General features: G+C 33.5%; 1 protein-coding gene and 1 long non-coding RNA gene across 9 annotated transcripts in view; both read right to left on the reverse strand.

The window, feature by feature from the left end:
• Positions 1-16,115, reverse strand: part of LOC102677037 (protein outspread) — a 194,650-nt gene that overhangs the window by 41,509 nt on the left and 137,026 nt on the right. Inside the window, exon 1 of one of the 8 annotated variants that reach the window (XM_031515248.1) lies at positions 7,127-7,254. The exons of the other annotated variants lie outside the window; for them this stretch is intronic. Within the exon in view, the coding sequence (XP_031371108.1) occupies positions 7,127-7,138 (12 nt within the window). The 5' untranslated portion in view covers positions 7,139-7,254. Of the gene's footprint in view, positions 1-7,126; positions 7,255-16,115 lie in introns of those variants that run through there. 8 annotated transcript variants of the gene reach the window in all.
• On the reverse strand, positions 9,080-13,071 carry LOC102676850. Its single transcript, XR_004151888.1, has 3 exons — positions 11,945-13,071; positions 10,056-10,612; positions 9,080-9,930 (listed from the first exon to the last, which is right to left on the reverse strand). It is a non-coding gene; the product is annotated as an uncharacterized LOC102676850 (long non-coding RNA).

Raw genomic sequence — 16,115 nt, forward strand, 5'->3', positions numbered from 1 at the left:
GTAGTCAACTCTTTTTTTTTTCTCTCGACACTTAGTATATCCTTAACATAAATTCTAATAATAAAATATATGATTATATTATTAAAATTCCATATCCTTCATTTCCCCTTCCTTTCAACCCAATCCAAAAAACCATCTTATCACTCTCGAACAACACGATATCGTTTCACCAAATTCCTTCCATCCATAAATTGGACTCGATGGAAAAGAAAGAAATCAACTGATTCCATTCCACATTCATTTCCACTTCCAAAAATTATCGCGAATGTTGATTTAATCGCAATTAACGATTAAAATACGTGAAAAAGGATCGCATCGAGGAAACATCTGTTTTTCCCTCCACGTTCCAGGGTTAAGTGAGTTTCATTTAATCCCGTCATTAGCTATTTCCTCGGCCGGGAAACGGGAGGCGTTCACCTTCTCCTCTTCTTCCTCCTCGGCACGCCTCTACCATCATCCATCTTGTATCCTCTCGCGAGACCAGGGGCACCAACATTCGCCGCCCGTGGAACATCTTAATGATAATCTTCGGGGTGCGAGGGAGGGGGAGCATGCATTAAACGAGGGGCGCAACAGGCAGGGATGGGTGGTTGTCGATGGCCAACGGATCGATCGGGCTTTCGAACGATTAGCCGGTTGAAATTGAATGGCCTCGATCGTTCCTTCCGATCCATCCCGTTTCACGATGTAATCCCATCCGATGCTCGAACGCGAACTCTGATAACCCTTTGGCCCGACGATAAGATTGTGTCACGCTTATTTACTCGTGGATGGACTGGTCAGAGATTCGGTGGAAGGGGTGACTATCTTGAGATTTTCGACGATTTTGGTCTCGAGAAATGTTGTTGGTATTTAACATGGCGGATGTGTGGTGTTAGGTTTGTCGATTTTTCTCAAAAATTCAATTTATTTTTAAGTATAGAATAATTTAAATAACTCGATGTATCATTTATCATGTAGATGATGGCATTATGATGAACGTTTTGTGCATAATGAAGAAGCCTTTTAGAGAATATTTAAGAATGATAATGAGAGGTGTCAGTTTTCATTCCATCCTTGCTGATAGTACTTTAAAAACCGGTATTAAGTGAAGAAAAGATTCGGGAAACCGTTCAAGCCCCATTCATTAATTCCTTTCCATGTAATAATTTTTCGTTAAGAATAGTTAATTCTTGAATATTCCTCTTTCTAAATTGATTTCTCTAATTTTTAATTGGGAACGTGTAATTTTAAAAGATCTTGAGAGACTAAAGGTGTCGAGATTCCACGGATGTTTAGATGAAAAGTATCAGCAGGATTGAAATTCAAAAAGTCATTCCTTTTATTCTAATCCAGTCGAGAGGACTGCATAAGCTTGTCTTGTGTCCTCGCAAATCCTTGCAGCAAACAAGCTGCCATATTTCAAGGGAAGAATCGACGTCTTTATACGAAAAGTAAGCAAAGCGTTCTCCCTATGCTTTAACCACTTACTTCAGCTGAAAGCTTGCTACTTTCATTTCGGCACAAAAGAACTGCGGAGTTCTAGTAGCTGAACTTTGTCAACAATGCTCGAATCCAGACCTTTATTCTTTCAAGAGCATTCTTTAAGAAAAAATTTCCAAGACTTTCTTTTTTTCTCAACTTTCTCCAGATACAAATCGTCAGAATTACATAGTTTAGATGTTGCCTTAATTTCAATTCTATTGAAATTCTCTTTCCTTTACTTTTTTTTATAAATTCTCATTTATAACTTATTCTCTACACAGATACAAATTCTTGATAAATTCAATTTTCTTGAAAATCTAAATCTTTCCTTCTTTCTGAATTTCGAAAGCTGCTTCCACGAACTAGAATTGTAATAAAATATTTCATCCTCCTCAAAATCTGATTTCTCCGTCCAACTTTAATCCGAGACCTGAATTCCTCAAGATAAAAATTGAAGAAAAAAACCTGAATCGTGAAAATATTCTTCCTTCCTCGACGTCTCAATAATTAATAATTCCCCGAACACATTAATGCACACAATCCCAACTGGCTTAATCATCCATTTCCTATCAAAACCATCGATTAAATTGCATCGAGACCAATTACAATCGGGGAATCCCAATAATCTCATCGAGGGCAGCGTGATCCATCCAAAGACGAAGATCCAGTCCATCTTATCACGTGTATTCGCACGAATACCAATGTTAACCGAATGGAACGTCGGTGATGTTCAATATCCCCGATCCTAAATGGTGCACAGACTGGCCTGTACTTGTATGGACACCGTGTATATACTTATGCCTGCACGAGTACGTTATATAGGATACGTGTATATACGCACGCGTGCTACGTTTCCTGGTTGCTCACCTATGGGCGTGTCACGATGGATACGTGCATGCAACGCGATCTACGTTTGCAACGTTCAATTTTCAACTTATTCCAATCGTATGTACGGATGAAATTTATTGTGCTGGTCGCATTGGTTGCAGCAAACGTTTGAAATATTCGATCGGGAGAAAATTCTCTTTCATTTTTGGAATTGAAAGAGTGACAGATTCAAACGTTTGTCTTTCTTAATATTTTTGGAACAATGTGTTCTGCATCCAGAAAAAATCGTTATTCCCTTTAGCAACCCTTAGCCACAACTTGTACGATCTTAGGGGATTTTATTAACAGACGAACAATCAATTAGATCCTTGTGCGATCCTAATGATAAAGAAGGAATAGCAGGCTTTCGAGATTTTCCAAGACAGAAAAGGGACAGGAGAAGATCTTCAGAATCAGATCTCTGTGTTTCGCATTATTCAATATTAACACCAGCTCGACGAGGTTAGTCGAGGTGCACGGGCTTTCCCAGCGCACCAATTTTGCCATTACATTGTTGCTGCCACGGTAACTGGCAATAACGTACGCCGGTGTAACCTTATTCACCGACAATCTCGAACGTTATTACGCAGTTCGGTTTCACGCGGTGCACCGTTATTCATCGTTCTTGAGATCGTTTACTTTGCAATAACGACGCTGTTCGCGGCCAGTCGGCAAAGAAATGGAGAATCGTTTGGACTTGGCCTGCAACCCGGTCGAGGACGTGGATAAATGAGATACTAACTCAAATGTACCCCAATGTTTATGATGGGTTCCCCCGAGTGTGAGGCCATGGAACGTTTTGACGTGAATTATTATAGAAAGTTTGTTGAAAAGTTGCACGCTTAGTAGCTGGAACTCAGATTCCTCGTATTTTGTTTTTTTTTTGGTTTTCTCGTAGATTGATTTATTTCTTAAAAAATATTGCAGGAAATGTGATTCATATTTTGTATTTAAAATCTAAATCATTGACTTTTTGTCGTTGAAGAGTTAATCCAAAGATTTTAGAATTATGTTTGCTGATCGTGTTCAAATCAGGTTTTTATATATTTCATATAACGTAGAATGATTATGAGCAATTATATGCTATACACTTAGAAATGGATAGATATGTTTTTTTTTTCCATGCATTAATATAAATGAGATCATATAATATCCTTTTCAATTTCAATTTTCAATTAGATACAGGAAATTACGATCTATAATTTTAGTCGATTATTTTATAGTGAGAAAATTACATAAGTCCTTATCTATCTTGCTTTATCTATTCTTGAAACAAATGGAACATAAGTTTTTACTTAAGGAATAATATCATTTCAAAGTCTCATCTTCTGTTTCTCTTGGTAAATTTCATTATTTCTTGAAAATAATCTAAACACCATATTGGGAACAAATCCAAGACGGATAATCTATCTAGTACTATTCTACATGGAAGTACTAAAAATAAGTTGACATACATTAGATTTTAAGGCAAGCATTCTTCAAACACAGTCCAAGAATAATTCTCATTCCAAGATACCATACTTGGAATCATAAAACAGGCGCAGATGTTCTTAGCAAATAGATGTATCTCCTAAAGAGATTATACTAAACGAGACTGAGAAGATATTCTCACTAATATTGCAACAGGTGAAATAACGGCACAATATCTACACGCAAATTAAAATTTTAAATCAATTATTCACAAGCCAAAGATGTTAATTGAAAAAACTCTTGAAACTCGCCAAGCTTATATTGAATTTAGATAAAAAAGACCATTTATAAGAGCAGATCCAATCGATTAAATGCAACAAAATTGTAGATAACTTAAAAAAAAAAAAAAGGACGGTTCAACGTTCGAATCGGCTTAAAAAATAAATTCAACGGAAACGGATTAAAGCTGAATCGAGATTACTTTCTCCCATTTATATTTTCAATTATCCCACGAGGAAGTAATTTACTTATAGTCCGCCAATATCGAAGGAGTCACGAAAATATTATTTGCGGTTTCTCCCTGTTTCCCTTTTGGTTAATCGAGGGAAAAATTACGAGCAGGAGAAAATAAAAAGCAGCGAATAATGGACGGTTCTGATTAAATTTCAAATAGCATCGCCGGTTTATCAGGGTCAGTATCGAGGAAATCGCACTTTCTCATTCCGATGGCTCGTTTTGCTTTCGTCCGCTGATTTTTCGCGGGTAAAAATAGAAATAGAAGAGTTGGCGTGCAAGGTGTGTGTTATGCAAATGAGACGACAATGAATGTTTTTGTATCGTGGAAATTTTGCGACGAGACGACAGATGTAATGATGATGGAACTAAATTGAATGTGGTAATTAAACTGGAAACTGTAGCTTTTGCGACTAAAGAATGGTTAATTGAGGGAAAAATGATGGAACGTGACTGTTTTGTCAGTTAATTGTTGTAAATTATCGGAATTTCTAGAGGGAGACTTAATTTAAAAGGCTGTGAGAAACTTGATGTTAAATTGAACGATATCTTCAATAAATATAAAAATTATAAATTGATTATTTTTCAAAAAAATTTTTAATTTCTTAAATACGATAATCGACTCAAAATTCAAAGTTATTTTAAATCTGATATAATTCACAATCTAAATCATGATGTAAAGTTTTGAATCCAAAATTTCTCTATCTTATAAAATTTCGTGTCTATCAAATTTTAAGATTGAAATCTAATATCCTAAATTCTACGAATCAATTTCTAGAATCCAAAATCTGATTTTTGAATTCTAAGATCTCGAGAATTTTTTAAAATTTTTTCAAAATTTTCAGTTGAGAGATAAAACTTCGAAGACTAACATCCAAATCATCATTCGAACAAATTCCGTGTCTATCATTATTATAAACAGGAGAGAATTCGTAATTTCCAAATTGCCGTTACAACCGGTCGTTTGTGTAATTTTCGTGCCATAAATTTTTCGTCCTCGGCGAGAGCGCGGTTACGAGCGGCAATTTTAGGACAGGGCGATTCCGCGAATAGACCACGCAGGACGCTTAGCGATCTTTGACACGCAAATGTACTCGTTCTATCGTTTAAACCCATTTCTATCGCATGCTGGTGCAAAGAGATCGTTAACCCTTGCCAGACCGATGCTCAATTATTTACTGACTCTATACGTTACCTTCCTTACGCGCGAACAATCAGACGAACGTTAATATAAATTTATCCTCGACTGTTTTTGATCATTCTGATGAAAATTTATGCCATTATGACGAAATTATAACGAAATGAATAAATTTTAAGATTATTCCACCATCAATGATAATTACTAAACAAAACGTAGAATCCAAATTAAAATGAAAATATTCTAAATTTAACATAACCTAACTCTCAAATCTAACCCTAATTGTAGTCATTATATATAATCTACCAACATTCAAGATTTCAAGATTTTAATGTAGCAATCAATGATAAAGAGTAGAGGATGTACTTTCAAAGTCTAAATCTAAGTCTAATAACCCATCACGGTAAAATGTTAGAATTTCAAACATAAGCCCTAAACGTCTCCCGGTTCGTCCGAACAATTTCTATTACGTGCAAGCGTTGAGATCATTACCCCCTCAGCACGGTAATGTTCGGTAATCAGGTGTATTTTAACGAGTAGCCGCAGCGGTTCGCGACTTACTAGATGCCTGAACACATTTGCGTGGTTACGTTATGCAGGTGTACATGTACAGGCCGTTGAAATGCCATTTCTGAACGACACGAGATCGTTGCACTCGCTTAGACGAAAAAACTTCCTTCGTCGACCGACAAATCTACTTGTTTTTTTTAATCAAATTAATTCTCATACTATGCTATTATATTTTTTAATAAGAAAAATTTGTTTATGATACAGTAAATAAATAAATATATTATAAAAATCTCAATTTTATAATTTTTTTAAAAATATAAATTTCCTAACCTCAATCTATCTAACTAATCTCCAAATCAATCAAATCGTAACAACTTAAACTTGATTCACTTATCTAAACATGCTAATTACATAAAATACATAATTAATTCTTATGTTTGCAATTAATATTCAATTTCCTAACCTCAACTTATCCAATTAATCAACCAAAGCCTTGACTCACCTATATATCTGAACATACCAATTAGATTAATATAAAATTTCTTCTTGCCACTTTCGTCCGCCAATAAAATTGAAAATCCGTTACACATCAGATTTATATCCGAGATATGAGCAAAACATTTTGATAACCCGTCAAAAAGTGCAATGATTCGATGGCAAAAAGTGTTTCATAGCCAAGAAAATAATGACGGCAATAACTCGGCAACAATAAAGCACAAACGGCTCGTTCTACTAATTAGAAGTATATCGCGTTAGCAGTTCGACGAGCAGGAATGTATAACCGAAGATACGAGGTCGTCGACACGTTGCTATCCGCCCCGTTACAATGTAAATATCGTACGCAACACAGACGAGAAACGTGCTCCTATTATACCTTTCTCCATTCCTACCAACCTCGTCTCTAAGCCGGAGGGAGTAATTAATATCAATGGATAACGATATACGAGATATTTTCGAGATTACTTGGTTTTTAATAGATATGAAGAGATAATGTTTCGTTTGAGTCAAATTGTAAGAATTGAAGAATTTTAAAAAATTAAGAGATTAAAGACAATGATAATTTAATGTATAATCCGCAAACATGATCCGTGAACGATCCGTGTTAACATTAATTAGGACGAAAAATAAACGTAATGGTTTTAACCGAATTCCATATTAGAAGAGAAACGTTTCGATCTAATGACGCTCGCTTAATGACAGTCATGTTAATTATGCTCTGCTTACCATTAATTGCATCCGTATAGTGGTGTGGATTTTCACGAACAAATCAGAATTGAAGACCGATTCTCTTCTTTCAAGTAGCTTTTTTTCAGTTTTTCTTGCACAAAAACTGGATCATCAGAATAAAAACGTTGTATTAAATAACGTAAATTAAATTTGATGACGTTGATTCAAAATTTTAAACGTGATAGTTATATGATCAAAATCAAGATTCACAATTTTATTTAATGTCCTAACCTTAATCATGGTATGAATAAAATATAGTTCATATTCATGACACTACATCAAAAACTATATAAAACTACAAATTAAATCAACAAATATTTCAGTTTTAATGAACAATAATAAATATCATTACGTTTATGATCACTTATAACAAAAGATTAACGAGAAAAACGATAAAACGCAAAGAACATATCCACTTATTGGGTTACAACTGAACTCCAAGAACTCTATAGATGTCGCTTCTTTTGCGGTCGCGTTTCAATAGGGAAAAAAGGAAAAAAGCAAAAGTTCATCGTGCGATTATTGATGCTATTGGTGCATGCGTGCGCGTAAATCGCATTTTGCAAATAAGATTTCGCAGTGAAAAATACGTTTCTCTAGCATCCGTCTACTAGGGAATAATGTACGACCCACGTTTACCATGGAACAGACACAACACATTGCAACGCATCGTCGCTCTCATAGAAATCCGTCGAGACGTTATGTTCTGTGTACAATGGCACGTGCAGAGAATCATGAAAACGACAAGTTTAGTTCGTGGGATGTCGTTTCATTCAAGACTTATCGAGATTTGCTCGTGATTTATGTTGTCTGATGTGTCATCGTTGTTTGGATGGTGGAATTTGAGCTTGCAAGAGTTCATGAATGACTGTTAAGCTTAAAAGAACAAATGGATATTTCAAATCTTTTGTGAGAAAGTATGTGTTTCATATATGTACCTTACTTTGTAATCTGATTTTTATTATTTTAATATATATTTTTATTTAGAAGAAAAAATAAATTTCTTAATTTTTAATTCTTTTTTTAATTAATTAAATAAAAAAATTTTGATATTGTAAAGATGTCTAAAATATTTCTAAAATGTTCATTCATTTGGAAGATAAAAAAGAATAAATGCTAACATATACCTATAGGCGCCGCAAGCTAAAAACGAATAAAATGAGATCAAAGTTTGAACTAACGTTTTCTTTCTGTTCACGAAGAAACCCAATCGCCAAGGATCTAATGCTTCCCGACGACGAAGCATCGCAGGGGCTTTCTTCCTTTTGGACGCGTTGTATCGATTTCCGCGTCGCGGAAACCACAGAATCCCCGAACAAGACCGGTCGCTTTCGACCCGAAACTCTGAAACCTGAGACATACAACGTCTCCTTCGAGGGACAGCGAAAAAGGATGTGGCACTGCTTCTACACTCACCATCGTAACGATTTTTATTGTTATTCATATCCACTCGGAGTTATATTTCAATCTAATTATTATAAGAATTTATAACAAATATAAAGTTGAATTAAAATATTTTAATTAGATAAATAAATTGTTTAGTTTATTCAATACATTCTAAAGATAAAAATAAAATAAAATCGTTATATAAATACTGCAATATTTTAACAAATATAAAATATATATAAATATCCTAATATTCCAATAAGTAAGAATCCAATATTGCAACTCAATAGATATTCTAAGATCAATATGCTAATAAAATACTTCAATACTCTATATGCAAATGCTTCAATGCATCAGCATATGAATATTTCAATGTTTAATATTCTAATATAAGCAACATAGTATTCCTACATATTCTATTACTTCAATGTATCAAACATATCAACGATCAATGTTTTAATATTATTCCAGTAGCATAACCTATCTATCCTAATATAATTCAATATTTCTTTATATGATTATCCTAATTACCTAAATATACATGATCTAGATATATAAATATACCACTATATATGTAAATACTTTATTATTCAGCATTTCAATAAGTAAACATTATATATTCACATTTATCATGTCCCAATGTATGAAATTTCAACAATGTAATTATATAAATTTAAAATATCTTTTTTCATTAATTCAATAACACATATTAATCATAATATTTAAATATAAATCCTACAATCATTTTTAACAATGAGTATATTTGATTCCTTTAATTTTTAATCAATCTTATATGCAATATTTTCATGATCATCCTATTGATCCAATAATACACGTAACCTCTAAATACTTATGTTTTTTCTTCCATAATCATCCTTAATTATTAAATATCAAAACTCAAACTATGAGTCCATGATTCTTCCACTTCCACGGCATCAAATAATCTATACAATTACGCCTACGAATGCCACAACATCCATTCAAACTTAATTTCTCATCAATTGTCTAGATATGTTCTCTCTCACACAATCGTCTTGCCAATAAATTAGATTCCACAGAATGTTTTCCACAGGACCGTTTCTACTAAGTACATGTGTTACTCTTGCCCCATAGATAGCAGATCCAGCGTGGAACGAGGTAGTGCACCATGGCGCGGCGTGGGACGAACGCATTGTTCGATCCAACGACGGTCTCGACGACATGCGCCAAGAATAAAGAGTATAGGTTAGTTTTCATAGATACTGCCTCCATAAACGCCAAACGCTATTCGTGGATTATAATTTGTGCTTCGATAATGAAGGATAATAAAACGTCGTGTGGGATTAGTTACGTCAATTTATCCTGGAGAAAGAGGATATCGCTTTCTCTTGCTTCCTTCCTTAATCCATCTTTTTTGCTTATCTCTTCTTGTCTTTCTGTAATGTGAAATTATTAAGAATTTGAAATTAGAAGGAGAGATAGTGATGGATTGAAATTGTCTTGGGAAATCACTCTTGTTCGATCGAGAATTCTATGAATATGATAGTTTGATCAGAATTACCTTGGGATAGTGTAACTCTAATGATATTCTCTGAGAAATTGAATAAATCAAAGTTAATGAAAATTTTAATATATCTAAATTTAATATATCTAAAATTATATTGAATCATTTGAATGTGCAAGATCTTCAATTTAATTTTTTTTTATTATTATATTCCATATATAATCTTTATTAAACATTCAACGATTCATAACATTTATTCCTCTTATTTTAATGGAACATAAAACAATTAGAAAAGATCAACAAATCAAGATTCACATCCTCAACATCAAATCAAAATATTCCAGAAATATTTCGCTACGAAACTGATATTATGAAACAAGTTTTCTTCTTCGATTATGATATACGCAATTCTCATTGTATGCAAACTATCCTCCTTGATCCATAATCCCGTATTTTTTTCCGGTTATCTACTCGTAATTAATACCTGAAGGAGACACAAGGCGAGAAACATGATTCCAAACGATCCAGATAATCGGTGCGAAAAAGGCGTGGAACCGGATGCCAACAATCGTTTCGCCAATACCTCTTGATTTTCTGGAATTCCAACTAGAAAACTAGAAAACGATTAACACCATATATCGAACACTTATATTTTCGTACTAGCGAACGATGGCTATGCCATAAATGATCGATCCACAGATCGGTGGATCGGTAATATTAGAGATACAACACGCGATACAAGAAGGAATTGCTCAGCCTGATCATTGGCCAGGGTCGAGGACGATCATTTGTGATTTGCAATGGCGTAGCACGCTACCGATCGCAATTAAAAGATCCGATATGTTGGCGTTATCGTCGATAGAAAGGTTTTACGGTCCATAGATCGAGAGTTATCGTGATCGATTGGCGATCGTTTAATTATCGACGCACAGCGGTTCATTGCTACTCTTGCCATCCCTCCCGCCGGAAATTAAAATTAATCACGAGACTACGAGAAATTACGTTGCAACGCTTAATGAAACCGAGCTAGATAACGGCTTATGTACGAGAGATTGACCGTTATTGCTACTGCTATTTTTCTGATAGTATGGATGTTTTCTTTCCTTTTGTGATGGATATTTTTCTTTTTCTCTTTTTGCTTTTATATTTTTGCGAAGAATTTAGGAATTCTATTGGCAACGATAAATATAAATTGTAATAATATATATATTAATGATAAATATGAATATTTTTAAATGAATTTATCAAAATTATATAAATATTAATACAAAATATTAAAATATACAAAACTATATTTGTTAAAATTACAAATAAATATTTATTATTTAATTATTAATTATACGAACGATTGGTAATGATTATTATTATACGAAAGCAATTGACATTTTTGATTTCGATAATTTTTTAATAGAATTTTTTAATAGAAATCAATTAGAAATGAATAATTTTTATGAATACAAAAATTTTTTTATATGTAATCACTGCTTTATATTAATTTGTTAGAAAATTGTTTAAAATACAGAATAATTTCTTTACATCACTTAAGGATAGAAAATTTTAGGTTAAGCACGTCATTGATGCAACGATCATATATATTTCTCAATAGTTTATCAAATTAATCCATTCGAGAGAATTTTATTATTATTATAAAACAATTCTCAGGAATCAATTTTTACAACTTTTTTTTATTTTATTCGTTTTATAATCTTATCTCTATTAGTTTTCACCAAATGATTATATATATTTTATATCTTCAAAACATATACGTTACATTATTCTTTCTTTCTGTTGTATTACATATGAAATGCTATCAGTCTCGAATGGATTAAGAGAAACTAGATGATAATTTATCGAAAACAATATTCATTCAAATCAGCATTTAGAATTTATCATTTAGATTAAGTAGAAATCAATATAAAAAACGAAATTATCACTCGATTTTTTACCTTTCCAACAATCTTACAATTAATTCACACACAATTTCACTATTACTGTAACTATTACACACAAAATAAAATTTCGTTGAAAAGATATTTGCTCGTACTGTCAGCACATAACGTATGACTCATTGCATAATACTTTATTGGCCACATGAATGTTAACACGCATCGAGTTTTTATGCACAAGTTTTTCGGTATCTCGCATTGACGTAACTTTACGTGTATGAACTTTCACTCTTGCCAACTCTCGTATCTTGAAAGCATAATGTTTCTAATGCTTTCTTCCAAGAAAATAGGTACTCGAAGTACAAACCGATTACGTGTACCGAATAACGCGAATATAGATATGCGAGTACGGTTTCTATCGACTAGAAAGACTTATGCGATTTATGCCCCACGGGAGCACGTATCTCACGATTGGACTGAATTCTAAAGGCCGATAAACCGACTCATTTGTCCGTCGAATGATCCGGCAATTGAACGATTATTTCGTTATAAATCTTAGACTCTAGGCGAGTAGAAGAGAAAATTATCTGTTGATCGACACGATGCGGATTTCGACAGATCGAAATGTATAATTAAAGAGGTTAAGTATGTGTGAAATGGCGATGCTTATTAACCTCTCACTGTCGCCCTCTGTGCGTCATAGATTCGTTTCTTTACATTCGATCGTTTTCTATACATCGAATAAAATTGAATTTTTTTTTATTTTATCTCTTCATAGTATATAGAAGTAATATGAATAAATATGTGTTCTGTGTTAAAAATAAACAGTGTAAATTTCCTCAAAACTATTTATCTCATCTAAAATCTCTTCGTTTATATGGAAAGAAGATTCCAACTTCATCATTGAGAGGTTAGAATAGATATTTCATTTTCTGAAAAAAGCATTCTAGAATTGAAAAATATACACATATCGTCGAAATACTTCTTTCTCGTATGTATTTGATTATATTTTAATACGTTAGCTGCCATGCCTGTCTTTCTTCAAATGTCATTATACATTGTTGAAATTGTTTGTTGAATTTCAAAAATTTATTTCATATAATATTGCATTTAACTATTGCTATTTACATACTTTTAATATTTTTGATGTTATTTATATAAAAGAATCTAAAATATTTTGATGATAAAATAATATAAAGTACCGATAAGTGAATTGATATAAAGTAAAAATCATTTTAAATGACCAGTATGTTACATAGCAGCCAACGTGTTGTTTATTTTTTTATTTATTTGTTGATTTATATATCTAATTCTCATTTTAACGAAAACGTACATATTCATTCATTTCGATTGATTTCTTTCTGAACAATTCCAACAAGAAAGTGGCTCCATCTTGGCAATTATTGCTATTACGTAGAATTTTATCGAGATATCGACTCTTATCGATAATTGCACATCGAGAATATAAATAACGAGAAAATAAAATCTTTTCTTCTCATTATTCTTGAAATATAATTTTTCCTTGTCTTTTTTATTTCACGTCGATCATCGAGGGCAAAATATTGTTAGAAGATCGAACAGACGTGGAGATAAAGATCTTCGTTCTGAATGAGGATCCTTCGTTATGATCTCTTCGAGATCTCGAAGAGATTTCGTTGAATCGATAGGAATTAACGATAAGAAAATGGTAGCCTGTTTACCTCGTTTGCCATTTTCTTACGTTATTGTTATCGTTAATTGTAATTCAGTTGACGAGTGGACATCAATTTTGGCATCTATACGATCGAATAATAGTGTTGATATTGATAGCGTGCGATTTGTTCGATTAATCGAGTTTATCGACTGGAATACTAATTTCGGTATATATTCGATTTTGATTCTCAAAAAGCAGATAAATTACAGTCATTGCGAAGTTTAAAATAGGAAAATTCTATTTCAAACTTTTACTTTCATCGATTTTTTTATACATAAATGTGTAATTCTTTTTACCTGTCAAATTAATAGACTTATTAATGAAATAGTGCAGCAATAAAATTTTATCATTTGACAAGAGTGATCTATGTTAAGAAAAATTTCATCAATTCATTAATAATAAAAGGTAATGTCATGTAACTTGTTTATAACTTAATAAACAAACTTCGATTAACATCTTTCTCAATTTATAACCTAAAAATTTTTCAAACTTGATTTACTCGAAAACGAAGCCTCAAACAAAAAAATATCATTCTTTTTTTTCAATTTATTTTTACACGTAGAATCATTATCCATCCCGTTTATACCATGATTTCGGGGACAATCTGTAAATTAATTAACAATCTACCATCTCAAACAAGCCGATTTCTAAAAGTTAAATGAATTTTATGTACCTCTACTGGTGTCATTCGAATGTCAAGACACAGTGTTTATATCCCAGTCAGTACCTAACTTTAGAATCACGTCGGCCATGGCTCTCGCCAACGGTTTACGAGATATTTTCACTTATCACGTAGTGAGGCCAGTCGACGACATCCGCGGACGCTCTCGCAATTAGAAAGTACGCGCGTATTCGCGCGTAATCGTCGCCGTAAGATAATATCTCTTTGGTTGGTTTCGCAAGCGGCGTGTATCTCGTGTCTCTTTTTATTTTTTATTTCTTCTTTATTCGAGAGAGCTAATAGTGAAATTACAATGGGTGACGATTAATCGATAAGTCGGGCCACCTCCCCTCGTTGCCTGTTATTAGACGTACTTACATACGTGGATATCGCGATCGGTAGGTGAAACGAGCTGTTTCGATACCCTGCAATTGAATTGTTCGAGATAGCGGAGGTTGAAAAACAAATTCACGCCCACGAATTCGAGTCTACTTTTCGCGAGAGAGTTGGCAAGCTTTCAAAAATCTAATAAAATAAAAATATTTGTATTTCTTTTAAATGTAATCATAGACTTATTGTCCCCTTTGCGTTTTTATCAGTAGATTTTTTTCTTTATATATATTAATATATACAATTCTTTTGGATTTCGTTACATTTTCTTTTTTTATTATTCTATTGCGTTGAATATTTTAATTGATCGATGCAATATCTATTGGACACAATCACGATACTTTCATTTCACTGATCCAATACTTAATTCCTGCAAATGTTTCAAAATCGACGATTTTTGATTACATTATATCCCAACAAATCTGCCATCAATTTCCAAGCAAATTGCACATATCCTCCCACGCGGAACAGGATTCCTCTCAAATATCTCCGCTTATTCAATAAAAGCCAGAATCAATGAAGACTCGTCTAAAACGATCATCATCCTACCACCATGTACGACTCCATCGGTAGTCCCAACGCGGGTAATCATCGAATGACTGACATCTGAATAGCGTCTATCAATTAAAACCCTTATTCCTCGTCGAGCTTTCCTCGCCGATCGCCGAGAATCGTTCGATTCTTCGACCCGCGGACGATCTTCTCGACGAGGAAAACGATCCTGTCCCATCCTCGACACGTAATTATGCAGGACTGGTGTGGTTATGCAATGGCTAGGCGAGGCCCGCGCATAGAATATTCAAGTCTCTTTAAGTGTCTTCTAGTAGTAAATATTGTTATGCTAAGCGGAGCCGTTGTCACGCCTTCTCTTGGCTCCTCTCCGCAGAGTAGACGTGGTCTTTCTCTCTACGACCACCTACTGCCAATACCTCGTCCTCCTCTCCCTTTCTTTCCTCTTCAAATCGTTTCTGCCTCGTTTTTTTATCGTATCGACGACGAGTTTTTCTTCCGGACTACTTGATGCGATTTTCACGAAAAAAAAGTCTAAAGTACCGTAAGCCTAAGGGAGCCAAATTGATATAGAACCGAGCGTTACATAATTGCTTACTATTCAGAAGCTGAAATCGTTCGATTTTATTTTCTGTAACATTCTTTGATTCAACCAAAGCATCGAAAACTGTATAAGAAGCAAATAAACTTTCGATATTCCGGAATATTTAAGTCAAAATTCTTTATTCCAGCGATATAACTGCAATTTTAAAAATCACAAAAATATATTTTTCCATTGTTAACGATTAAAAAACTTATAATATTCGAATATCCTCTCTACCTTTACCAAACTTTCTCGCAAAACGAAACCGTGGCGCTTCGCATTCCCTCGCGATTGTCTCCATTACTCGAACAATCGGTACTCCTCCTCCCAACCGACTCCTCGATCGGAGCAATCGGCAAAAAAAAAAAAAAAAATCGCGAAACAAAAGCCAATT

The sequence above is a fragment of the Apis dorsata genome, unplaced genomic scaffold (genome assembly GCF_000469605.1).
Source record: "Apis dorsata unplaced genomic scaffold, Apis dorsata 1.3 scaffold_59, whole genome shotgun sequence".
Lineage (NCBI taxonomy): Eukaryota > Metazoa > Arthropoda > Insecta > Hymenoptera > Apidae > Apis > Apis dorsata.